Raw genomic sequence first — 25,791 nt, forward strand, 5'->3', positions numbered from 1 at the left:
GCGGGTTCACTTCCTGTTCATTTTGAAGCGTTTCAGTCCCACTTCCTGTCAATATTGGGTCAGGTCCTTTTGATTTGTGCTGATTTTATGGTCACTTCATGTTGGAATTGTGGGCATTTCTGGGTCACTTGCTGTTGACATCTGGTCACTTCCTGTTGATTTGGGAGCATTTCAGGGTCACTTCCTGTAAATATCGGGTCACTTCATATTGATTTTGGACATTTATGGGTCACTTCCTGTTAGTCTTAGGTCGTTTTATTGTCACTTACTGTTGATTTTGAGGCATTTCAGTGTCATTTCCTGTCAATATTGGGTCAGGTCCTCTTGATTTGTGTGGATTTAATGGTCACTTTATGATGGAATTGTGGGCATTTCTGGGTCACTTCCTGTTGATTTGGGAGCGTTTCAGGGTCACTTGCTGTAAATATCGGGTCACTTCATATTGATTTTGGGCATTTATGGGTCACTTCCTGTTAGTCTTGGGTCATTTTATGGTCACTTCCTGTCACTATCGAGTCACTTCCTGTTGATTTTGAGGCATTTCAGTGTCACTTCCTGTGAATATCGGGTCACTTCCGATTGATTCGGGGGCATTTCATGGTCACTTCTGTTTGAATTGCAGGCATTTCAGGGTCACTTCCTGTTGGTATCAGGTCACTTCCTGTTGACTTGGAAGCATTTTATTGTCACTTCCTGTAAATATCGGGTCAGTTCATATTGATTTTGGGCATTTCTGGGTCACTTCCTGTTGATCTGGGCTCTTTTTGTGGTCACTTCCTGTCAATACCAGATCACCATGTTCACAGTGGGTCACTTTCTATTAATTTGTGAAAATTTAAGGGTCATTTTTGTACTGATTTGACAGCATTTCAGGGTCACTTTCTTTTGATAGAGGATTTTCAGTGTCACTTCCTGTAAATATTGGGTCACTTCATATTGATTTTAGACATTTCTGGGTCACTTCCTGTTGATCTGTGCTCTTTTTGTGGTCACGTCCTGTTGCTTTTGGGTTATTTCAGGGTCAATTCCTGTTTATCTGGGTCCAGTTCCTGTTGATTTTGAGAAATTAAGGGTCACTTCCTTTCAATATTGGGTCACTTCCTATTGATTCGGGGGCATTTCATGGTCACTTCCTTTTGAATTGTAGACATTTCAGTGTCACTTCCTGTTGATTTGGGAGCATTTTAGCGTCACATCCTGTCAATATCGGGTCAATGCATATTGATTTTGGGCATTTTGGGTCACTTCCTGTTATCAGGTCACTTCATATCGATTTTGGGCATTTCTGGGTAACTTTCAGTTGGTCCGGGGTCATTTTGTGGTCATTTCTTGTTAATATAACGTCACTTTCTATTGATTTCGGGGCATTTCATGGTCACTTCCTGTTGAATTGTGGTCATTTCAGGGTCACTTCCTGTTGATATCAGGTAAGTTTCTGTGGATTCGGGAGCATTTCAGTGTCACATCCTTTAAATATCAGGTCACTTCATAATGACTTCGAGCATTTCTGAGTCACATCCTGTTGCTCTGGGCTCTTTTTGTGGTCACTTCCTGTCGAAATCAGCTCAGTTTCTGTTCACAGTGGGTAACTTCCTGTTGATTTTCAAGAATTTTGAGGTCACTTCCGGTTGATATTGACGACTTTGGGTTGGAAATCAATAGGAATCAATGTTAGTTTTTGTGCTATTGAAATGAATGGGATTTTTTTTCCATTAGAAAAGAATGGGTATGTTTCTGGCACTTTTTGGCCAAAGGGTACGTTTTTAGCAAAAACTGTACAAAACCTTTGTGTTCTTCAGCGTCCTGAATTTTTTTAAGTATAAGTGATGTGATTTGGACAAAAATTGTCGGACAAGTAGCGTTTTGAAATTTGACTTGGCAGCTCTCCCAGTGCAAACGGATTGGACGTCCGTCGTCGTCAATGGCGCTAAACGTACTCATTCGCCGCTTTGCCCTTAGCTTGTTTTTTGCTTTGCCCTCTTTTGTGTGTGCGTGTATAGAAAAGCGTGTGTGTGGCATTTAATGAAGTGCGTTGATGCTGTGCTGTTAGCTTGATGCTTTAAATCATCTTGACAGCAAGGAAGATGTATCATGGCAGTTGCCCCCGCACACACATCCAGGTTGAGTCACTGTCACAGTCTATATTTAAATGTCACATGAAGGTACGGTTATGCCCGCTTGCCGCCGGCGTGCTCGTGTAAACACGGCGGCGTCATCACGTTCGGAAAGTCTGACAAAAAAAAAAAAAGGCCTTCATTTCGTGTGTTTTATTGACGTTAGCTTTGCAAGCTATCATCTAAAAACGTTTACATTTTTTCAGTGGCGTATTTTTGTCTAAATCGCATCATTTATCAATAAAAAAAATTCTGAACGCTAGGGGGCGCAAAAGCTTGATATAGTTTTTTGCTAATAACGCAATGTTCCGCCAAAATTTGCCATAAACATAACTATTCATTTCTAATTGGCCAAATTCCCATTGATTTCCAATGTATTCAGCCGCCATTCATTTCAATGGGATAAAAAAACTTCCATTCACTCCTATTGATTTCCAACCCAAGTGGCTCAAAATCAACAGGAAGTTACCCATTACAGGCCGAAAAGCAACAGGAAGTGACCATGAAATGACCTAATATAAGGGCCATTTGCTGTTGATTTTCATCGGGTCATTTCGTGGTCACGTCCTATTGATTTGGGAGCAATACAGGGTCACTTCCTGTTCATATTCGGACACTTCCTGTGGATATCGGGGCACTTCCTGTTGATTTAGGGACATTTCGGGATCACTTCCTTTTCATATTGGTTCCCTTACTGTTGATTTGAAGGCATTCTAGGCTCACTTCCTGTGGATATCAGGTCACTTCCTGTTCATATAGGATCACTTTCTGTTCATTTTGGGACATTTCAGGGTCACTTCCTGTTATTGGATGACTTCCTGTTGATTTAAGGACATTTCAGGCTAACTTCTTGTTCATATTGGGTCACTTCCTGTTGTTTTGAGGGCTTTCTAGGGTTACTTCCTGTAGATATCGTGTCACTTCCTGTTCATATAGGACCACTTCATACAGATATCAGGTCACTTCGTGTTCATATTGGATCACTTCCTGTTGATTTGAGGGCATTTCAGGGTCACTTCCTCTTACTGGATCACTTCCTGTTGTTTTGAGGCCATTTCAGGGTCACTTCCTCTTATTGGATCACTTCTTGTTGATTTAAGGACATTTCAGGGTAACGTCTTATTCATATTCGGTCACTTCCTGTTGATTTGAGGTCATTCCAGGGTCACATCTTGTAGATATTGTGTCACTCTCTTCATATAGAACCACTTCCTGTAGCTATCATGTCACTTCCGGTTCATATAGGATCACTTCCTGTTGATCTTGGGGTATTTCAGGGTTAATGCCTGTTGTTCTTAGATCACTTACATTTGATTTAAGGGTATGTCAGTGTAACTTCCTGTTCATATTGGGTCACTTCCTGTTGATTTAAGGTTACGTCAGGGTAACTTCCTGTTCTTATTGGATCACTTCCTGTTGATATAAGGGCATTTCAGGGTAACTTCCTGTTCATATTGGGTCACTTCCTGTTGATTTAAGGATATGTCAGGGTAACTTGCTGTTCTTATTGGATCACTTCCTGTTGATATAAGGGCATTCCAGGGTAACTTCCTGTTCATATCGAGTCACTTCCTGTTGATTTGAGGGCATTCCAGGGTCACTTCCTATAGATATCGTGTCACTTCCTGTTCTTATTGGATCACTTCCTATTGATTTAAGGACATTTCAGGGTAATTTCTTGTTCATATTGGGTCACTTCTTGTTGATTTAAGGATATGTCAGGGTAACTTCCTGTTCTTATTGGATCACTTCCTGTTGATATAAGGGCATTTCAGGGTAACTTCCTGTTCTTATTGGATCACTTCCTGTTGATATAAGGGCATTTCAGGGTAATTTCCTGTTCATATCGAGTCACTTCCTGTTGATTTGAGGGCATTCCAGGGTCACTTCCTATAGATATCGTGTCACTTCCTGTTGATAAGAGGGCATTCCAGGGTCAATTCCTGTTCATATTGGGTCACTTCCTGTAGATATCAGGTCACTTCCTGTTGTTATTGGATCACTTCCTGTTAAGGACATTTCAGGGTAATTTCTTGTTCATATTGGGTCACTTCCTGTTGATTTGAGGGATTCCACTGTCAATTCTTGTTCATATTTTGTCACTTCCTGATGTTTTGAGGGCCTGCCAGGGTGAATTCCTGTTCATATTGGGTCACTTCCTGTAGATATCAGGTCACTTCCTGTTCTTATTGGATCACTTCCTGTTGATTTAAGGACATTTCAGGGTAATTTGTTGTTCATATTGGGTCACTTCCTGTTGATTTGAGGGCATTCCACGGTCACTTCCTGTTCATATAGGACCACTTCCTGTAGATATCAGGTCACTTCCTGTTAATATAGGATCACTTTCTGTTGATCTTGGGGTATTTCAGGGTAAACTCCTGTTCTGACTGGATCACTTCCTGTTGATTTTGTCACTTCCTGATGTTTTGAGGGCCTGTCAGGGTCACTTTCTGTTCATATTGGGTCACTTCCTGTTGATTTGAGGACATTTCAGCGTAACATTTTGTTCATACTGGGTTACTTTTTGTTGATTTGAGGGCATTCCAGGGTCACTTCCTGTTCATATAGGACCACTTCCTGTAGATATCAGGTCACTTCCTGTTCATATAGGATCACTTTCTGTTGATCTTGGGGTATTTCAGGGTAAATTCCTGTTCTGACTGGATCACTTCCTGTTGATTTAAGGGTACGTCAGGGTAACTTCCTGTTTTATTGGATCACTTCCTGTTGATTTAAGGGCATTTCAGGGTAACTTCCTGTTCATATTGGGTCACTTTTTGTTTATTTGAGGGCATTTCAGGGTCACTTCCTATTATTGGATCACTTCTCGTTGATTTAAGGGCATTTCAGGGTAACTTCCTGTTCATATTGGGTCACTTTCTCTTGATTTGAGAGCATTCTATGATCACTTCCTGTGGATATCGTGTCACTTCCTGTTGATTTGAGGGCTTTTAAGGGTAACTTCCTGTTCATGTAGAATCACTTCCTATTGATTCGATGGCATTCCAGTCACTTCCTGTAGATATTGGGCCACTTCCTGGGAAGAAAATGACAATCAAGCTAACTTTGTTGCTGAGTCACCTTCTGTTGATTTGAGGGCATTCCAGAGTAGCTTCTTGTAGCTACAGGATCGCTTCCTGTTGATTTGAGGGCATTTCGGGGTCACTTCATGTTCATGTTGGGTAACTTTGGTCCCTTTCTGGTGTGTGTTGGAGTGAATGGAGGTTTTTGTGCGATTTAAATGAATGGTGGGCAAATAGGGCCATTGGAAATCAATGGGTAATTTGGCCAATTAGAAATGAATGGTTATGTTTTTGGCAATCTTTGGCTTAACCGTATGTTTTCAGCAAAAACTATCGAACCTTAGTATCCCTTTTAGCGTCCTGATTTTTTTTTTATGTACAAATGATGTGATTTGGACAAAAAAAGTAGCGTTTTGAAATTTCACTCATGCGTTTTTTGGGCAAACGGTCATTTAGGGGTGTCAAATAAATGAATTCCGGTGGTTCTGGTGAATCAAACGGTTTTGGCTGGGATGAAACGCCATTGAAAAATATATAGATATTATTAATGGTAGCCTGAGTGACATCCAATTCATTTCGACTGACAGCCTTCCCAGTCAAAATGAATTGGACGTCTAGCGCCGTTCATGGCGGCCAATGATTTGACAAGGAAGGAAGATGCAAAGATTACGATCAGCTGATACTTTAACAAACAACCTATCCGAATACAACAATTCAGTCTGGATACTTTTGACAACCCTATTCATGGGCGAGAAAAGAAAAGTGGAAAGTACCTTTCTTGTGAGTAGCTTCATTTTTGGAGCCTTTGGGGTCTAATAATACAAAAAGATGACAATTAAACACAACATAAATTGTTGATTTTTTTTCTCACTAGCAACTAATAAGAGCGACTACTCGTTGTTTGTCCCGTTTGAGGAAAACAACGCCACTAATCGGGCAGGGAGGGGGGGCGCCATCGCGCACTAGAGCTGGGCGGGAAGGGGGGGATGCGCGTTGGCGGCAAGGCAGTAGCGGCGAGCGGGCGGGCTGGCGAGCGGGTTGGGGGAAGGGGGGGAGGATGCACCAGTCCAAAGGAAGTCAAGTGCGGCCATGGACAAAAGGAGGAAGAGGAGAAGAGGAAGGTCAAACAAGCAAAATGCATCACCATCTTCTCTAGGGCTAACACCATCAAGCCACTCATTTGCTATCATAATCATACACAACTATAGTGGTAGGGAGCAGTGTTCCCCATGCTGATATGGGTGACACTTTGACGGTTTTTCACTTTATTTGGTCGAATCTGGTTCCCAATAACAGTGATAATTGCCCCCCCCCCCCCCCCCCCCCCCCCCCCCACACACACACATATTGACAGCCTCGACAGAAATACTATACAACATGCCGTCTCCTCCACCCCCTTCGAAGACTAGGTACGTTAGAAGTTTTTTTCCAGCCAGTAGCAGCCACTCTAGGTAATGCAAAAAGACATCAATGTCGTGGAGGTGGGGAACACACCACTATCCATATGGAAAAGAAATAGAAAAAACAGATAAGAACCAGTAATAAATCTTTATATGTCTCATACGATGATTTACTCTTTAAAGTGGCCACATTTGAATTTGTTTGTGAAACGTAAAAATTATATATGTGGCATATATGGAAAATATATTGTAAATTATATTTTCTATTCTAAATTATATTTTCTATTGTCCATTGTCCAGAAATACTGTACAACATGCCCCCCCCTTTAAAGACAAGGTGTATCAGAAGTTTTTTTCCAGCCAGCAGCAGCCACTGTAGGTAGTGTAAAAAGACATCAATAGCATGGAGGTGGGGAACACACCACTATCCATATGGAAAAGATATGGAAAAACATAGGATTTACTAATAAATCTTTACATGTCTAATACTATGATTTACTCTTGAAAATGGCCACTTTTGCATTGTTTTCATACAAAATAGTTAAATAATTTGAGTATTAAACAAGTAAAAATTTGTGGTATATATGGAAAATATAAGGCAGCCTATTGTCCTGAAATACTGTACATGTCTCCCCCTCCACCCCCTTCGAAGACGAGGTATATTAGAAGTTTTTTTTCCCGCAAGCAGCAGCCACTTTATGTAAAAAGACATCAATGTCATGGAGGTGGGGAACACACCACAATCCATATGGAAAAGAAATTGAAAAAAAAAAAAACCTATAAGAATTGGTAATAAATCTTTACATGTCTCATACTATGATTTACTCTTGAAAGTGGCCACTTTTGCATTGTTTTCATACAACAGAGTTAAAGAATTTGAGTATGAAACAAGTATAAATTTGTGGTAGATATGGAAAATATAAGGCAGTCCATTGTCCTGAAATACTGTACGTCTCCTCCTCCACCCCCTTCGAAGACGAGGTATATTGGAAGTTTTTTTTCAGCAAGCAGCAGCCACTTTAAGTAATGTAAAAAGACATCAATGTCATGGAAGTGGGGAACACACCACTATCCATATAGAAAAGAAATTGAAAAAAAAAACAACATAAGAATTGGTAATAAATCTTTACATGTCTCATACTATAATTTACTCTTCAATGTGGCCACTTTTACATTGCTTTCATACAAAATAGTTAAAAGAATTTGCGTGTGAAACATGTAAAAATTTGTGGTATATATGGAAAATATGGCAAATTAAATTTTCCATTGTCTATTGTCCAGAAATACTGTACAACATGTCGCCTCATCCACCCTCTTCGAAGACAAGTTATGTTAGAATTTTTTTTTTTTTCAGCCAGCAGCAGCCACACTAAGTAATGTAAAAAGACATCAATGTCGTGGAGGTGGGTATATGGAAAATATATGGCAAATTATATTTTCCTTTTTCCAGAAATACTGTCAAACATGCCTCCTCCTCCAATCCCTTCGAAGACGAGGTATATTAGAAGTTTTTTTCAGCCAGCAGCAGCCACTTTAAGTAATGTAAAAAGACATCAATGTCATGGAGGTGGGGAACACACCACAATCCATATGGAAAAGAAATTGAAAAAAAAAAAAACCTATAAGAATTTGTAATAAATCTTTATATGTCTCATGCTATGATTTACTCTTGAAAGTGGCCACTTTTGCATTGTTTTCATACAAAATAGTTATAGAATATGAGTAGGAAACAAAAATTGCTGTATATGGAAAATATATGGCAAATTATATATTCCATTGATATTTCATATAAGTTTTGAATTCTTTAACTGTGTTTTCTGCATTTAAAGTGTATTTTGCACGGGATTATGTTTTCTTTATACAATTTATATAGGGTCAATATATCCCGTTTGATTAAAACAAGATGGATATGATGGCGCCGCCCATATTTTGCTCAGGAAACTTGTCGTTAGCGGCTTTTCACTTCTTGACAGCATCTATAGTGGGGCAAATAAGTATTTAGTCAACCATCAATTGTGCAAGTTCTCCTACTTGAAAAGATTAGAGAGGCCTGTAATTGTCAACATGGGTAAACCTCAACCATGAGAGACAGAATGTGGAAAAAAAAAAACAGAAAATCACATTGTTTGATTTTTAAAGAATTTATTTCCAAATTAGAGTGGAAAATAACTATTTGGTCACCTACAAACAAGTAAGATTTCTGGCTGTCAAAGAGGTCTAACTTCTTCTAACGAGGTCTAACGAAGCTCCACTTGTTACCTGTATTAATGGCACCTGTTTTAACTTATTATCTGTATAAAATACTCCTGTCCACAAATTCAGTCAGTCACACTCCTAAGTCCAATATGGCCAAGACCAAAGAGCTGTCGAAGGACACCAGAGACAAAATTGTAGACCTGCACCAGGCTGGGAAGACTGAATCTGCAATAGGTAAAACGCTTTGTGTAAAGAAATCAACTGTGGGAGCAATTATTAGAAAATGGAAGACATACAAGACCACGGATAATCTCCCTCCATCTGGGGCTCCGTGCAAGATCTCACTCCGTGGCGTCAAAATGATAACAAGAACGGTGAGTAAAAATCCCAGAACCACACGGGTGGACCTAGTGAATGACCTACAGAGAGCTGGGACCACAGTAACAAAGGCGCCGCTAGGGACTCAAATCCTGCACTGCCAGATGTGTCCCCCTGCTGAAGAAAGTACACGTCCAGGCCCGTCTTCGGATCGCTAGAGAGCATTTGGATGATCCAGAAGAGGTCGGGGAGAATGTGTTTTGGTCAGATGAAACCAAAATAGCACTTTTTGGTAGAAACACAGGTTTGGAGGAGAAAGAATACCGAATTGCATCCGAAGAACACCATACCCACTGTGAAGCATGAGGGTGGAAACATCATGCTTTGGGGCTGTTTTTCTGCAAAGGGACCAGGATGACTAATCTGTGTAAAGGGAAGAATGAATGGGGCCATGTATCGAGAGATTTTGAGTGAAAATCTCCTTCCATCAGCAAGGGCATTGGGCTGGGTCTTTCAGCATGACAATGATCCCAAACATACAGCCAGGGCAACAAAGGAGTGGCTTCGTCTCCTGGAGTGGCCTAGCCAGTCTCCAGATCTCAACCCTTTAGAAAATCTGCGGAGAGAGTTGAAAGTCCATGTTGCCCGACGACAGCCCCAAAACATCGCTGCTCTAGAGGAGATCTGCATGGAGGAATGGGCCAAAATCCCAGCAACAGTGTGTGAAAAGCTTACAGAAAACATTTGGCCTCCGTTATTGCCAACAAAGGGTACATAACAAAGTATTGAGATAAACTTTTGGTATTGACCAAATACTTACTTTCCACTCTAATTTGGAAATAAATTCTTTAAAAATCAAACAATGTGATTTTCTGTTTTTTTCCCCACATTCTGTCTCTCATGGTTGAGGTTTACCCATGTTGACAATTACAGGCCTCACTAATATTTCCAAGTGGGAGAACTTGCACAATTAGTGGTTGACTAAATACTTATTTGCCCCACTGTATGTCAGGGTACGTGGCTCCTCCCATTTTCCCGTGGACCGCTCTTCACACTAGGCTAACGCTAGCGTGAAAAGGCCTTAAAACTAACATAATAAATATTATCGTCCAAAAAACTAAGACGAAAATTAAAAGAGCTGCCAAGAACAACACTGGTAGTTACCAAAAAGATGAATTATTCATTTATTAATCCTTACACTTTTATCAACATTGGTTAATCCATACGACTGGTTACCTACCTAGCTTAGCCACTATTATATGGTTGTGTGTCCATTAATGCATTTGAATTGACTTGTAAAGTCCTGTTTTTCAATAGAAATGTGAAAAAATATAAACTCAAAGCAGAAGTGGAATGGTTTCTGTGTAAGGCGCGTGGCATTGACTTCAACTTGTGCGCTCGTGTCACGCTAAACCCGAGCTTAAGCCCGGCTTTAGAAGCAGGATTAAAGCAGAGCCGGCAGCAGATCTTAGCCTCGGGCCGTCCCGGAAGCTGACATTCCACGCGCGTCTCCGATATTCCCGCTGTTAAGACGCCAGGGTGGCTAATTAGCAGCCCGGCGTGTCGGATGAGCGCTAGCGTTAGCTTTTAAGCTGCGTTTTTTCCTGATTTCCCATGCAAAGTCAACGGAATCCCGCGTCAGGCGTGGCGCGATGTCGCTAGTTCCACCGGATAGGCCCCGCCCTGCGATGTCGCGCGTTTAAATTTCGAAGACGGACGAGCTGACAGATTTTCAGCGATGACGAGGAACTGCGTTCAAGAGGATGTGGGCTGTAAATGGCCTAACATTAACAGGAAATGACCCAAAATCAAAACGAAGTGACACAAAAACAGGAAATGACCTGGCAAATACAGCAAAATTAGTTGGTGACCAAAAATAAACAGGAAGGTCAACAAGAAATGACCCAAAATGAACAGGAAGTGACCCAAAAATAAAAAGGATATGACATTGGTTTGCCTCAAAACCAATAGAAAGTAAGAAAAATCAACGGGAAATCACCCAAAATGATGAGGAAATGACCCAAAATCAATAGGAAGTGACCTAAAATCCAGTAGGGCCGAGAACGAAAAGTGGTATTTGCCATGTGGCAAAATGGATTTTGCCATGTGTAATTTTTTGGGCCATTTGGCAAAATGGATTTTGCCATGTGGCATTTTTTTTACATCCATCCAAAATCAATTTTGCCACAAGGCAAAAAAATTCCACATGGAAAAATCAAGTTTCCAAAATGGCAAAAAAAAAAAAAAAAAAAAAAAAGCCACATGGCAAAATCAATGTTGCCACATGGCAAAATCCATTTTGCAACATGGCAAAAATATATATTTTTTTGCCATATGGCAAAATTGATTTTGCTATGTGGCTTTTTTTTTTTGTTTGCAATGTGGCAAAACGGATTTTGCAATGTGGCATTTTTTTTGCCATGTGGCAAAATGGATTTTGCCATGTGGCATTTTTTCTGCCATGTGGCAAAATGGATTTTGACATGTTGCATTATTTCTTTGCCACGTGTAATTTTTTTGCCATGAGGCAAAATGGATTTTGCTATGTGGCGTTTTTTTCGCCATCTGCCAAAATGGATTTTGCCATGTGGCACTTTTTTGCAATGTGGCATTTTTTGCCATGTGGCATTTTTTTGGCCATGTGGCAAAATGGATTTTGCCATGTGACATTTTTTTTGCCATGTGTAATTTTTTTTGGGCCATGTGGAAAAATTGATTTTGCAATGTGGAATTATTTCTTTGCCATGTGTAATTTTTTTGCCATGTGGCAAAATTGATTTTGCTATGTGGCATTTTTTTGCAATGTGGCAAAATGAATTTTGCCATGTGGCATTTATTTGCCATGTGGCAAAATGGATTTTACCATGTGGCATTTTTTACATATCCAGGAAATGACCTAGGAATGCCCCAAAACTAACAGGACATGACTTGGGTTTTTCCCCAAAATCAATCAATAGGAAGTGACCCAAAATCAACAGGAAATGACCAAAATATCAACAGGAAATGATCTAAAATAAACAGGATATGACATAGGGATGACCCAAAAATAAACAGGTGACAAAAAATCAACAGGAAGTAAGTCGAGAATGCCCCAAAATTAACAGGAAGTGACCCAAAATTCAACAGGAAATGACCTGGGTTTTGGCCCCCCAAAAAACGATCAATAGGAAGTGAACAAAAATAAACAGGAATTGACCTATATATATTCCCCGAAATTAACAGTAAAAAACCCCAAATCAACAGGAAGCGACCCAAAATTAACAGCAAGTGACCCAAAATCAACGAGAAAGACCAGAAATCAACAGGAAGTGACCTATAAATGCCCCAGAATTAACAGGAAGTGACCCAAAATTAACAGAAAATGACCTGGGTTTTGGCCCAAAAAGAACAATCAATAGGAAGTGAACAAAATTCAACGGGAAGTGACCTATATAATTCCCTGAAATTAACAGTAAATACCCCCCAAATCAACAAGAAATGATCCAAAATCAAAAGGAAGTGGCCCTAAATCAACAGGAAGTGAACAAAATCAAGAGGAAGTGACTCTAAATCAACAGGATGTGACCCAAAATCAACAGGAAATGACCCAAAATCGACAAAACGAGACCCAGAATTAACAGGAAGTAAAACAAAATCAACAGGAAGTGACCCAAAATGAGCAGGAAATGACCTGGGTTTTGGCCCCCCAAACAATCAATCGGAAGTGAACAAAAATCAACAAGAAGTGACCTATAAATTCCCTTAAATTACCAGTAAATACCCCCCAAATCAACAAGAAATGATCCAATATCAAAAGGAAGTGGCCCTAAATCAACAAGAAGTGACCTGGGTTTTGGCCCCAAAAAACAATCAATAGGAAGTGAACAAAATTCAACAGGAAGTGACAAATATATTCCCTGAAATTAACAGTAAATGCCCCCCAAATCAACAAGATATGATCCAAAACCAAAAGGAAGTGGCCCTAAATCAACGGGAAGTGACCCAAAATCAACAGGAAATGACCCAAAATCGACAAGACAAGACGCAAAATAAACAGAAGGTGAAACAAAATCAACAGGAAGTGACCCAAAATCAAAAGGAAGTGACCCAAAATCAGCAGGAAATGACCCAAAATCGCCAAGACGCAAAATAAACAGAAGGTGAAACAAAATCAACAGGAAGTGACCCAAAATCAAAGGAAACAGCCCAAAATTAACAGGACGTTACCAAAAAAAATCAACAGGAAGTGACCCAAAAATCAACAGGAAATGACCCACAAAACAACAGGAAGCAACTCAAAAATCAACCTATTGATTGATTTTTTGGCCCCCAAAAAAATCAATCAATAGGAAGCGAACGAAAATCAACAGGAAGTGACATATATATTCCCCAAAATTAACAGTAAATACCCCCCAAATCAACAGTCAGGAAGTGACCCAAACTTAACAGGAAGTGACCCAAAACACACGCGAAAGACCCAAAATCAACAGGAAGTGACCTGTAAATGCCCCAAAATAAACAGAAGGTGAAACAAAATCAACAGGAAGTGACCCAAAATCAAAAGGAAGTGACCCAAAATCAGCAGGAAATGACCCAAAATCGCCAAGACGCAAAATAAACAGAAGGTGAAACAAAATCAACAGGAAGTGACCCAAAATCAAAGGAAACAGCCCAAAATTAACAGGACGTTACCAAAAAAAATCAACAGGAAGTGACCCAAAAATCAACAGGAAATGACCCACAAAACAACAGGAAGCAACTCAAAAATCAACCTATTGATTGATTTTTTGGCCCCCAAAAAAATCAATCAATAGGAAGCGAACGAAAATCAACAGGAAGTGACATATATATTCCCCAAAATTAACAGTAAATACCCCCCAAATCAACAGTCAGGAAGTGACCCAAACTTAACAGGAAGTGACCCAAAACACACGCGAAAGACCCAAAATCAACAGGAAGTGACCTGTAAATGCCCCAAAATAAACAGGAAGTGACCAAAAATCAACAGAAAATGACCTGGGTTTTGGCCCCCCCAAAAAATCAATCAATAGGAAGTGAACAAAATTCAACAGGAAGTGGCCTAATAATGCCCCAAAAATGAACAGTAAATGACCCCAAATTAACAGGTAGTCACCCAAAATGAATGGGAAGCGACCCAAAATCAACAGGAAGTGACCCAAAATCAACAGGAAACACTGATTTTGAGTCACTTCCTATTCTTTTCGGGACATTCTTGAGTTACTTCCTGTTCAGTAACCCAAAAATCCACAGGAAGTGGCCCGTAAAGTCCCCAAAATCAAAAGAAAGTGACCCAAAATCAACAGGAAATATTGATTTTAAGTCACTTCCTGTTCAATAACCAAAAAACCAACAGGAAGTGACCTTTAAATGCCCCAAAATGAACTCATTGCCTGGCTTTGGCTGCCACTGACAGCCATAGACGTCCAATTTGTTTGAAGTAGGAGGGATGGCAGCGATGCCACCCTCCTACTTCAAACGGATTGTACGTCTACTAGTAATAAACTCACAGCAGAAGGATGAAAATGGCTTGTTTTTCCTGTTTATTAGTTGTTTTGTAGAATAATGACTTTGATCGCTGTCAATGGCAGTCAATGAGTTCATTCACCGCCGTCTTCAGTCCGGCCGTGCCTCGTTTCTCGTCTTGTTCTACCCTGTCCTTTCTTTCCCCGCTTCCCGTGTCCCGAAGTGACATTTGGGAGTTTTTCCGCGTGCTGCCCAAAGTGCGCGCTAAGCGAAAAGCATCTCAACTTCTTCTTGGTCAGCACGTCATTGGCACGCAAGCCTACTCCCATCAACGTTCTCCCCCCGAACTCATTAGCGCACGTCCGTACGAGGCGTTAAACGGTCATTAAGCAAGTGCTGACGGACGGGAAAGCCGTTTACTCGAATCTTTATTTGACACTGTTCAGAGTCCAAATGGATTGGACGTCCCTCGCCGTCAATGGCGATTCGAGTCCCGGGGGAGGTGACCCAAAATCAATAGGAAGTGATAAAAAATCAACAGGATGTGACCTCTACATGCCCTAAAAGTAACAGGAAGTGACCCAAGGTAAGCAGGAAGTGAGACGAAATCAACAACATATTTTGACATAGGAATGCCCCAAAATCAATAGGAAGTGACCCAAAATAACCAGGAAATGACCAGAAATCTAAGGAAATGGCCCAAAATTAACAGGAAGTTACCAAAAAAACAACAGGAAGTGACCCAAAATCAGTAGGAAGTGACCCATGATCAACTGGAAGAGACCCAAAATCACCAGGAAATGACCCAAAATCAACAGGAAGTGAGATGAAATCAACAACATATGACATAGGAATGCCCCAAAACCAATAGGAAGTGACCCATAATAACCAGGAAATGACCCCAAATCAAAGGAAATGGCCTACAATTAACAGGAAGTTACCAAAAAATCAACAGAAAGTGGCTCAAAATCAATTAGAAGTGACCCGAGATCAACTGGAAGAGACCCAAAATCACCAGGAAATGACCCCAAAATCAAAGGAGGTGACCCAAAATCAATAGGAAGTGACCCAAAATAACCAGGAAATGACCAGAAATCAAAGGAAATGGCCCAAAATTAACAGGAAGTTACCAAAAAATCAACAGGAAGTGACCCAAAATCAATATGAAGTGACACGCGATCAACTGGAAGAGCCCCAAAATCACCAGGAAATGAACCAAAATCAACAGGAAGTGACCCAAAAATCAACAGGAAGTGACCCAAAAATCAACAGGAAATCATCCACAAAACAACAGGAAGCAACCCAAAAATCAACAGGGAATGACATAGGAATGCCCCAAAATCAATAGGAAGTGTCCCAAAATCACAGTGAAATGATCCAAAATCAAACAAAATGGCCAAAAAATCGATATGAAGTGACCCAAAATCACAGGGAAATGATCCAAAATCAAAGGAAATGGCCCACCATCAACAAGAAGTGACCCAAAATCACCAGAAAATGACCCCAAATCAAAGAAAATGGGCCTTAATTAACAGGAAGTGACCAAAAATCAACAGAAAGTGACCCACAATCACCAGGAAATTACTTAAAGTGAACAGGAAGTGACCCAAAATCACCAGGAAATGACCCAAAAAACAGGAAATGACATTACAATGCCCAAAATTAACAGGAAGTGACACAAAATCAACAGAAAATGACCCCAAAACAACAGGAAGTGACCGAAAAATCAAGAGGAAGGAAATGCCCAAAAATCAACGGGAAGTGACCCCAAATCAACAGGAAAAGACAAAAGTTAACAGGAAATGACATAGAATGCCCCAAAATTAACAGAAAGTGACCCAAAAATCACCAGGAAAAGACAAAAAAACAACAGGAAGTGATCCCAAAATCAACAGGAAGGAAATGACATAGGAATGCCCCAAAATTAAAAGGAATCGACCCAAAATCACCAGGAAATGACCCAAAAATAGGAAGTGACCAAATCACCAGGAAATCACCCAAACTTAATAGGAAGTGACCCAGATCACCAGGAAATGACCTAAAAATCAACAGGAAATGACATAAGAATGCCCAAACAGGAAGTGACACAAAATCAACAGGAAATGACCCCAAAACAACAGGAAGTGACCCAAAAATCAACAGGAGGGAAATGACATAGGAATGCCCCAAAATTAACAGGAAGTGACCCCCAAATCAACAGGAAGTGACCCAAAAACCAACAGGAAATGACCACAAAACACCAGGAAATGACCCAAAAATTAACAGAAAGTGACTCTAAAATCAACAGAAAATTACTCCAAAACAACAGGAAGTGACCAGAAATCAACAGGAAGTGACCCACAATCACCAGGAAATTACTTAAACTGAACAGGAAGTGACCCAAAATCAACAGGATATGATATAGGCGTGCCTCAAAATAAATAGTAAGTGACCAAAAATAAATAGGAAGTGACCCAAAGTCACCAGAAATGACCCAAAAATCAACAGGAAGTGACCAAAAATGAACCAGAAGTGACCCAAAATTAACAGGAAGTCACCCTAAACTAACAGGATATGACATAAGGATGCCTCAAACTCATTAGGAAGTGACTAAAAATCAACAGGAAGTGACCCAAAATTAACAGGAAGTGACCTAAAATCAACAGAATATGACATAGGGATGCCTCGAAACCAATAGTAAGTGGCCCAAAACCACCAGGAAATGACCCAAAAATCAACAGGAAGTGACCCAAAATCACCAGGAAATGACCCAAAAATCAACAAGAAATGACATATGAATGCCCAATACTATCAGGAAGTGACACAAAATCAACAGGAAATGACCCAAAATCATCAGGAAGTAACCAAAAATCAACAGGAAGTGACCCAAAATGAACCAGAAGTGATCCAAAATTAACAGGAAGTCACCCTAAACCAACAGGATATGACATAGGGATGCCTCGAAAGTGAATAGCAAGTGACCTACAATCACAAGGAAATGACCCAAAAATCAAAAGGAAGTGACTCAAATCACCAGGAAACGACCCAATAAACAACAGGAAATGACATAAGAATGCCCAAAATCAACAGGAAGTGACCCCAAATCAACACCAAGTCACCTCAAAAGTTAACGGCAAATGACATAGAATGCCCCAAAGTTAACAGGAAGTGACCCAAAAATCACCAGGAAATGACATAGGAATGCCCCGAAATTAACAGGAATTGACCCAAAATTAACAGGAAGTGACCCCAAATCAACAGGAAGTGACCCAAAAGTTAACGGGAAATGACATACAATGCCCCAAAATTAACAGAAAGTGACCAGGAAATGACCACAAAACAAGAAAGTGATCCCAAAATCAACAGGAAGGAAATGACATAAGAATGCCCAAATTTAACAGGAAGTGACCCAAAAATCATCAGGAAGTGATCCCAAATCAACAGGAAGTGACCCAAAAGTTAACGGGAAATGACATACAATGCCCCAAAAATAACAGGAAGTGACCCAAAAATCACAAGGAAATGACATAATTAACAGGAAGTAACATAAACTCAACAGGAAATGACCAAGGGACTATTTAAAATCAAAAAGAAGTGGTCTGTAAATGCCCCAAAATTAAACTTCCTGTTGATTTTTGGGCATTTACAGCCCGTGAGCTAACGTAGACGCTATTCTAATGGAAGATTTTGCTAGCATAAATTCTCACACCCCTAGTAGTAGTGTGTGTGTGTGCATATTATTACATATTGTGTGCACATGTACAGTATGTCTATGAGCAAGTGTGCATGTTTTCAACACTCTTGTGTGTTTAGCGTGCGTCAGAGCGCACACGTCGGCTCATGTCGTCAGCTCCAGATTGCGTGTCAGAGACGATTGAGCGGAGCCGCGCTCGTTTCCATTTTTTTTTTTTTTTTTTGTGAAGCGACACGCACGAGCGCGTGCGCGCAAACACACAACGAGGCGCGCGATTTCGGAGCCGTCACGCTACGGCGGCGACACGACAGCCGTGACGGAGCGTGGACATTCAGGTCACCTCGTCACAATTATCTCTTAAACGATCGGCGGGATGAAGACGGGCTCCTCCTCCTTCTCCTCGCTCGCGTCGCCAATATCCAACGCCGTCCCGCTGACGTTGGTTCTGCTCATTAGCGACGGGGAAATCCAAAAAGACGGCATATAGACTTATAGGTAGGGGTGGAAACCAAACAATGAGGCTAACGATAACGATGCTCTCACAATATGGCGATTATCAGGAAATCATTCTGGAATATTCTACTTACTAACTAACTACTTACAGCAAAACAAACCATTTTCATCCTTCTGCTGTGAGTTTATCACTAGTAGACGTCCAATCCCAGGGCCGGCCCAGCCTATACGCAGACTATGCAGCTGCTTAGGGCTCCTGACCACTTGGGGGGCCCCCAATCTGGCAATTGTTTTTTTTTTTTTGTTTTTTTTTTTTGTTCACTACAGTTTGCTTTATTTGACTTTTGTGAGTTTTGATACTTGATTACAAGCTTAGAAAATTTAAACTTCTTTCTTTCCTCTTTTAGAAAAAGATTTGGCGCTATCTACTGTAATTACTGACAATCATTTGGGGTGAGAAGTTTGAAGTATGCAATGCAACAAAATCTGATTAATATATAAAATATGGACGTATGGGTTTGATTGCATGTATGGGTTTCAAAGTACACTGTGACAAAATGGTGGGCCAAAAATATGGGCCCCATTGCATTATTTTGCTTAGGGCCCCCAAATGGTTTGCCAATCCGTTTGAACTGGGAAGGTGGCAGCCATTGAAAATTCATTCTTTCGCCGCCATCCCTCCCACTTGACGTCCATGGCCGTCAGTTGCACCCAATGCCAAGCAATTTTGGGGCATCAACGGTTCACTTCCTGTTGAGTTTTGGGCATTTACGGGTCACTTCCTGTTGATTTTGGGTTACTGGAAAGGAAGAAATGAATAGGAAGTGTCTCAAAATCAACATTTTCTGTTGATTTTGAGTCACTTCCTGTTGATTTTGGGGCATTTACAGGTCACTTCCTGTTGATTTTGGCATACTGAAAAAGAAGAATGTCCCCAAATGAATACGAAGTGGCTGAAAATCAACATTTTCTGTTGATTTTTGGTCACTTCCTGTTGATTTTGGGGCATTTACGGGTCACTTCCTGTTGATTTTGGGGCATTTACAGGTCACTTCCTGTTGATTTTGGCATACTGAAAAAGAAGAATGTCCCCAAATAAATAGGAGGTGACTGAAAATCAACATTTTCTGTTGATTTTCGCTCACTTCCTGTTGAGTTGGGGGAATTAACGGGTCACTTCCTGTTGACTTTGGGTGACTGAAAAGGAAGTGACTTAAGAATGGTCTCAAATAAATCGGAAGTGACTCAAAATCAACATTTTCTGTTGATTTTTGGTCACTTCCTGTTGATTTTGGGGCATTTACGGGTCACTTCCTGTTGATTTTGGGTTACTGGAAAGGAAGAATGTCCCCAAATGAATAGGAAATGACTCAAAATCAACATTTTCTGTTGATTTTGAGTCACTTCCTATTGATTTTGTGGCATTTACGGGTCACTTCCTGTTGATGTTGGCATACTGAAAAAGAAGAATGTCCCCAAATGAATAGGAAGTGACTGAAAATCAACATTTTCTGTTGATTTACGCTCACTTCCTGTTGAGTTTGGGGAATTAACGGGTCACCTCCTGTTGATTTTGGGTTACTGGAAAGGAAGAATGTCCCCAAATGAATAGGAAGATTTTGGGTCGCTTCCTGTTAATTTTGGGGCCATTTGCGGGTCACTTCCTGTTGATTTTGGGGTACTGAAACCAAAGTGACTTGAGAATGTCCCCAAATGAATAGGAAGTGACTCCAAATCAACATTTTCTCTTGATATTCAGTCATTTCCTATTGATTTGGGGGAATTGACGGGTCACTTCCTGTTGATTTTGGGTTACTGGAAAGGAAGAATGTCCCCAAATGAATAGGAAGTGACCCAAAAACAACATTTTCTGTTGATTTCCGGTCACTTCCTGTTGGTTTTTGGGCATTTATGGGTCACTTCCTGTTGATTTTGGGGAATTAACGGGTCACTTCCTGTTGATTTTGGGTTACTGGAAAGGAAGAATGTCCCCAAATGAATAGGAAGTGACCCAAAATATACATTTTCTGTTGATTTTCGGTCACTTCCTGTTGATATTGGGGCATTTGCGGGTCACTTCCTGTTGATTTTGCTGGATTATCAGGTCACTTCCTGTTGATTTTGGGTGAAAAAAACAGGAAGTGACTTGAGAATGTCCCCAAATAAATAGGAAGTGACCCAAAATCAACATTTTCTGTTGATTTTGGGCTACTTCCTGTTGATTTTGGGCCATTGACGGGTCACTCTATTGATTTGGGGGCATTCACAGTTCACTTCCTGTTAATTTTGGGTTACTGAAAAGGAAGAATTTCCTCAAATGAATAGGAAGTGACTGAAAACCAACATTTTCAGTTGGTTTTCGGTCACTTCCTATTGATTTTTGGGCATTTACAAGTCACTTCCTGTTGATTTCTGGTGACTGAATAGGAAGTGACTTTAGAATGTCCTCAAATGAATAGGAAGTGACTAAAAATCTACATTTCGTGTTGATTTTCAGTCACTTCCATCTTCCTTTTGGGACATTTATGGGTCACTTCCTGTAGATATTGGGGCATTTACAGGTCACTTCCTGTTGATTTTCGGTTACTGAAAAGGAAGTGACTCAAGAATGTCCCCAAAAGTAAAAGGCAGTGACTCAAAATCTACATTTCCTGTTGATTTTCAGTCACTGCCTTTTACTTTTGGGGTATTAACTGGTCACTTCCTGTTCATTTTGGGGCATTTACAGGTCACTTCCTGTTGATTTTGGGTTACTGAAAATGAAATGATTCAAAAATGTCCTCAAATGAATAGGGAGTGACTCAATAAAAAAAAAAAAAAAATCAACATTTTGGTCCCTTCCTTTTTCTTTTGGGGCATTAACGGGTCACATCCTGTTGATTTCAGGGCATTTACAGGTCACTTCCTGTTGATTTTGGGTTACTGAAAAGAAGAATGTCCCCAAATGAATAGGAAGTGACTCCAAATCATGATCATTTTCTGTTGATTTTGAGTCGCTTCCTGTTGATTTGGGGGCATTTACAGGTCACTTCCTGTTGATTTTGGCATACTGAAAAAGAAGAATGTCCCCAAATGAGTACGAAGTGACTCAAAATAAACATTTTCTGTTGATTTACGCTCACTTCCTGTTGAGTTTGGAGAATTAACGGGTCACTTCCTGTTGACTTTGGGTGACTGAAAAGCAATTGACTTAAGAATGGTCTCAAATAAATAGGAAGTGACTCAAAATCAACATTTTGTCACTTCCTGTTGATTGTGGGGCATTTACTGGTCACTTCCTGTTGAGTTTTGGGCATTTATGGGTCACTTCCTGTTGATTTTGGGTTACTGGAAAGGAAGAATGTCCCCAAATGAATAGATAGTGACTCAAAATCAATGTTTTCTGTTGATTTTGAGTCACTTCCTATTGATTTTGGGGCATTTACAGGTCACTTCCTGTAGATTTTAGCATACTGAAAAAGAAGAATGTCCCCAAATGAATAGGAAGTGACTGAAAAATCAACATTTTCTGTTGATTTTCGGTCACTTCCTGTTATGTTTTGGGGAATTAACGGGTCACTTCCTGTTGACTTTGGGTGACTGAAAAGGAAGTGACTTAAGAATGGTGTCAAATAAATAGGAAGTGACACAAAATCAAAATATTCTGTTGATTTTTGGTCACTTCCTGTTGATTTTGGGGCATTTACGGGTCACTTTCTGTTGAGTTTTGGGCATTTACGGGTCACTTCCTGTTGATTTTGGGTTACTGGAAAGGAAGAATGTCCCCAAATGAATAGGAAGTGACCCAAAATCAACATTTTCTGTTGATTTTGGGTTACTTCCTGTTGATTTTGGGCCATTGAAAGGTCACTTCCTGTTTATTTGGGGCATTTACAGTTCACTTCGTATTAATTTTGGGTTACTGGAAAGGAAGAATGTCCCCAAATGAATAGAAAGGGACTGAAATCAATTTTTTCTGTTGATTTTGAGTCACTTCCTGTTGATTTTGGGGCATTTACAGGTCACTTCCTGTTGATTTTGGCATACTGAAAAAGAAGAATGTACCCAAATGAATAGGAAGTGACTGAAAAATCAACATTTTCTCTTGATATTCAGTCACTTCCTATTGATTTTGGGGCATTAACGGGTCACTTCCTGTTGATTTTGGGGAATTAACAGGTCACTTCCTGTTGATTTTGGGGAATTAACAGGTCACTTCCTGTTGATTTTGGGTTACTGGAAAGGAAGAATGTCCCCAAATGAATAGGAAGAGACCTAAAATCAACATTTTCTGTTTATTTTGGGTTACTTCCTGTTGATTTTGGGCCATTGAAAGGTAAATTCTTGTTTGTTTGGGGCATTTACAGTTCATTTCCTGTTAATATTGGGTTACTGGAAAGGAAGAATGTCCCCAAATGAATAGGAAGTGACTGAAATCAACTTTTTTTGTTGATTTTTCAGTCACTTCCTGTTGATTTTGGGAAATTAACGTGTCACCTCCTGTTGATTTTGGGAAATTAACAGGTCACTTCCTGTTGATTTGGGAAATTAACATGTCACTTCCTGTTGATTTTGGGTGACTCAACAGGAAGAGACTCGAGAATGTCCCCAAATGAATAGGAAGCAACACCCAATCAACATTTTCTGTTGATTTTCCGTCACTTCCTGTTGATTTTGGGGCATTTACGCGTCACTTCCTGTTGATTTTGGGGCATTTACAGGTCACTGTTCATTCTGGGGTACTGAAAAGGAAGAATGTTCCTAAATGAATAGGAAGTGACTGAAATCAACTTTTTCTGTTGATTTTTCATTCACTTCCTGTTGATTTTGGGAAATTAACAGATCACTTCCTGTTGATTTTGGGAAATTAACAGGTCACTTCCTGTTGATTTTGGGTTACTGGAAAGGAAGAATCTCCCCAAATGAATAGGAGGTGACTCAAAATCAACATTTTCTGTTGATTTTCGGTCACTTCCTGTTGATTTAGGGGCATTTACGGGTCACTTCCTGTGGATTTTGGTGGATTATCAGGAAGTGACTCGAGAAGGTCCCCAAATGAATAGGAAGCAACACCCAATCAACATTCTGTTGGTTTTCCATCACTTCTTGTTGATTTTGGGGCATTGACGGGTCACTTCCTGTTGATTTGGGGGCATTAATGGGTCACTTCCTGTTGATTTTGGGTTACTGAACAGGAAGTGACTCTAGAATGTCCCCAAACGAATTGAAAGTGACTCAGAATCAGCCTATCCTGTTGATTTTTCATCACTTTTCCTTATTAGGCATTTACAAGTCACTTCCTGTTGATTTTGGGGTATTTACGGGTCACTTCCTGTTCATTTGGGGTTACTGAAAAAGAAGTGAATCACAAGAATGTCCACAAATGAATAGGAAGTGACTCAAAATCAAAATTTCCTGTTCATTTTCTTTTCCTTTTGGGGTATTTCCGGATCACTTCCTGTTGATTTTGGGTTACTGAAAAGAAAAAAGGTCCCAAAATGAATAGGAAATTACTCAAAATCAACAGGAAGTAACTTGTAAATGATCTAAAATGAACAGGAAGAGATTTAAAACATGCGCTGGTCAAAGCCATCAAACATTTTGGTAGCGACTTGTTGCTTCCTTTTTTTTCGAAACAGTGATACCTTTTAAAAACGATATAACGATTCTTGGCGGGAGCATCTCCATAACCTTTTGGGCTTCTTATCGGCCAAGTTTAGACAAAAAACAGTCCAAAGTAAAGTAAAAAACAGTAAAGAATACTCAAGTGATGTTGTGACTGTCTGATATCTCGTTTCAATATGATATATTAGACCAAAACAAACACACAAAACCCAATGAATATTGACGAATAAACATAGAAATGAAGTATCACCCATTCCAGGAGCATTAGTGCCCTCTAGTGGATGAGTTCCTACTGTGAAATTAAAAAACACATCTCCGGTTTTGTCGATACCAAATAAAAACTGGGAGAGAGCTTAAAAATCCATGCTTTTTATCGACTATATGTCAAATATGTAAAATTTTACAGGTTTTAATTCACAGAAGGATCAAAACAGCCACATGATTGATTGTCTATCACTGTCAATAGCACTGAAAGAGTTCAAATGAGCCTGGAATGCTAAGGAAGTTAGCATTGACGAACAGAAACATTATTCAGAAACTTTGATTCTTCCTCGCTATTTGTTTCTAAAGTGAGAAACCTCTGACATGTGTCTTCAAGGGGGGGTGGGCGTGCCCATTCAGGGAGGGAGGGGGGACAGGTCGCGACATTTGTCGTTTTCATCAGAGAAAAACAAAACAAAACAAGCAGTCGGGATAGCATGTGGCTACAAGCAATGTAGCCAGCTAGCACTGGAGGCGAGCCGGGTGCAAAGGGGTGGGGAGGCTGGGGGAGGGGCAAAGGTAGGAGGGGCTAAAATCCGACATTTGTTCATTCTTTACCTTTGTTCCACACTGAAAGTTGAGAACAAGCACATGAGATGATTAAACAGAACAGTCACGTTAGCCTTAGCCTGACAGGGGTGTCAATGTGGGAGCGGCTACTCGGCTAACTTAGCTAACTTCGCGGAGTTGAGCGACTTAGCATCTTCAATGGCAGCCAATGAGTTAAGATGGAAAATTGAGCTAGCGGTTGTCCAGCATTCGCCATCAGGTGGCGTTTCTTTTCAATTAAAAAAGCGACGACACCCCTGCTAGAGTTGATCGTTGGTTCAATCCATTTTCAGTTTCAAGATGTCCAAACCAAATTTGGTAGAGTTGGGAGGAACCGTTTTGATTGGTTTACACCTTGGAGTTAAGCGACATTGTTTTCCTTCTTAGCTCTAATTTTATCCGGCATTTTAGCGCCTCACAGTGCGCGAAGCTGTGAACTGCAGGTTATTTTTGATTTGGAAGTGCGCTGTTAAATTTAACAAAATAAATGTAAAAGTTTGAAATTTCAATTTCTGGAGGAATTATAAAGGTAGCTTTGCTATGACGGTTGAAATATCAGGTCACTTCCTGTTGATATGGGAGGATTTTTTGGTGACTTCCTGTACATATTAGGTCACTTCCTGTTGATTTGGGGGCGTTCCAGGGTCACTTACTGTAGATATCTGGTCACTTCCTGTCCATTTAGGGTCACTTCCTGTTGATTTTGAGGCTTTCCAGGGTCACTTTCTGTTAAT

The 25,791-nt window shown here is 40.2% G+C and overlaps 1 protein-coding gene across 6 annotated transcripts in view; it reads right to left on the reverse strand.

Annotated features, from left to right (window-relative positions):
* Positions 1-25,791, reverse strand: part of glra1 (glycine receptor, alpha 1) — a 133,454-nt gene that overhangs the window by 80,452 nt on the left and 27,211 nt on the right. For 3 of the 6 annotated variants that reach the window (XM_057849697.1, XM_057849695.1, XM_057849693.1), the window contains exon 3: positions 5,914-5,952. The exons of 1 other annotated variant lie outside the window; for it this stretch is intronic. In XM_057849697.1, the coding sequence (XP_057705680.1) occupies positions 5,914-5,952 (39 nt within the window). Of the gene's footprint in view, positions 1-5,913; positions 5,953-25,066; positions 25,079-25,791 lie in introns of all 6 variants that reach the window. 2 more of the 6 variants (XM_057849694.1, XM_057849692.1) reach the window with 1 other exon arrangement.

The sequence above is a fragment of the Corythoichthys intestinalis genome, chromosome 11 (genome assembly GCF_030265065.1).
Source record: "Corythoichthys intestinalis isolate RoL2023-P3 chromosome 11, ASM3026506v1, whole genome shotgun sequence".
NCBI classification, from domain to species: Eukaryota; Metazoa; Chordata; class Actinopteri; order Syngnathiformes; family Syngnathidae; genus Corythoichthys; species Corythoichthys intestinalis.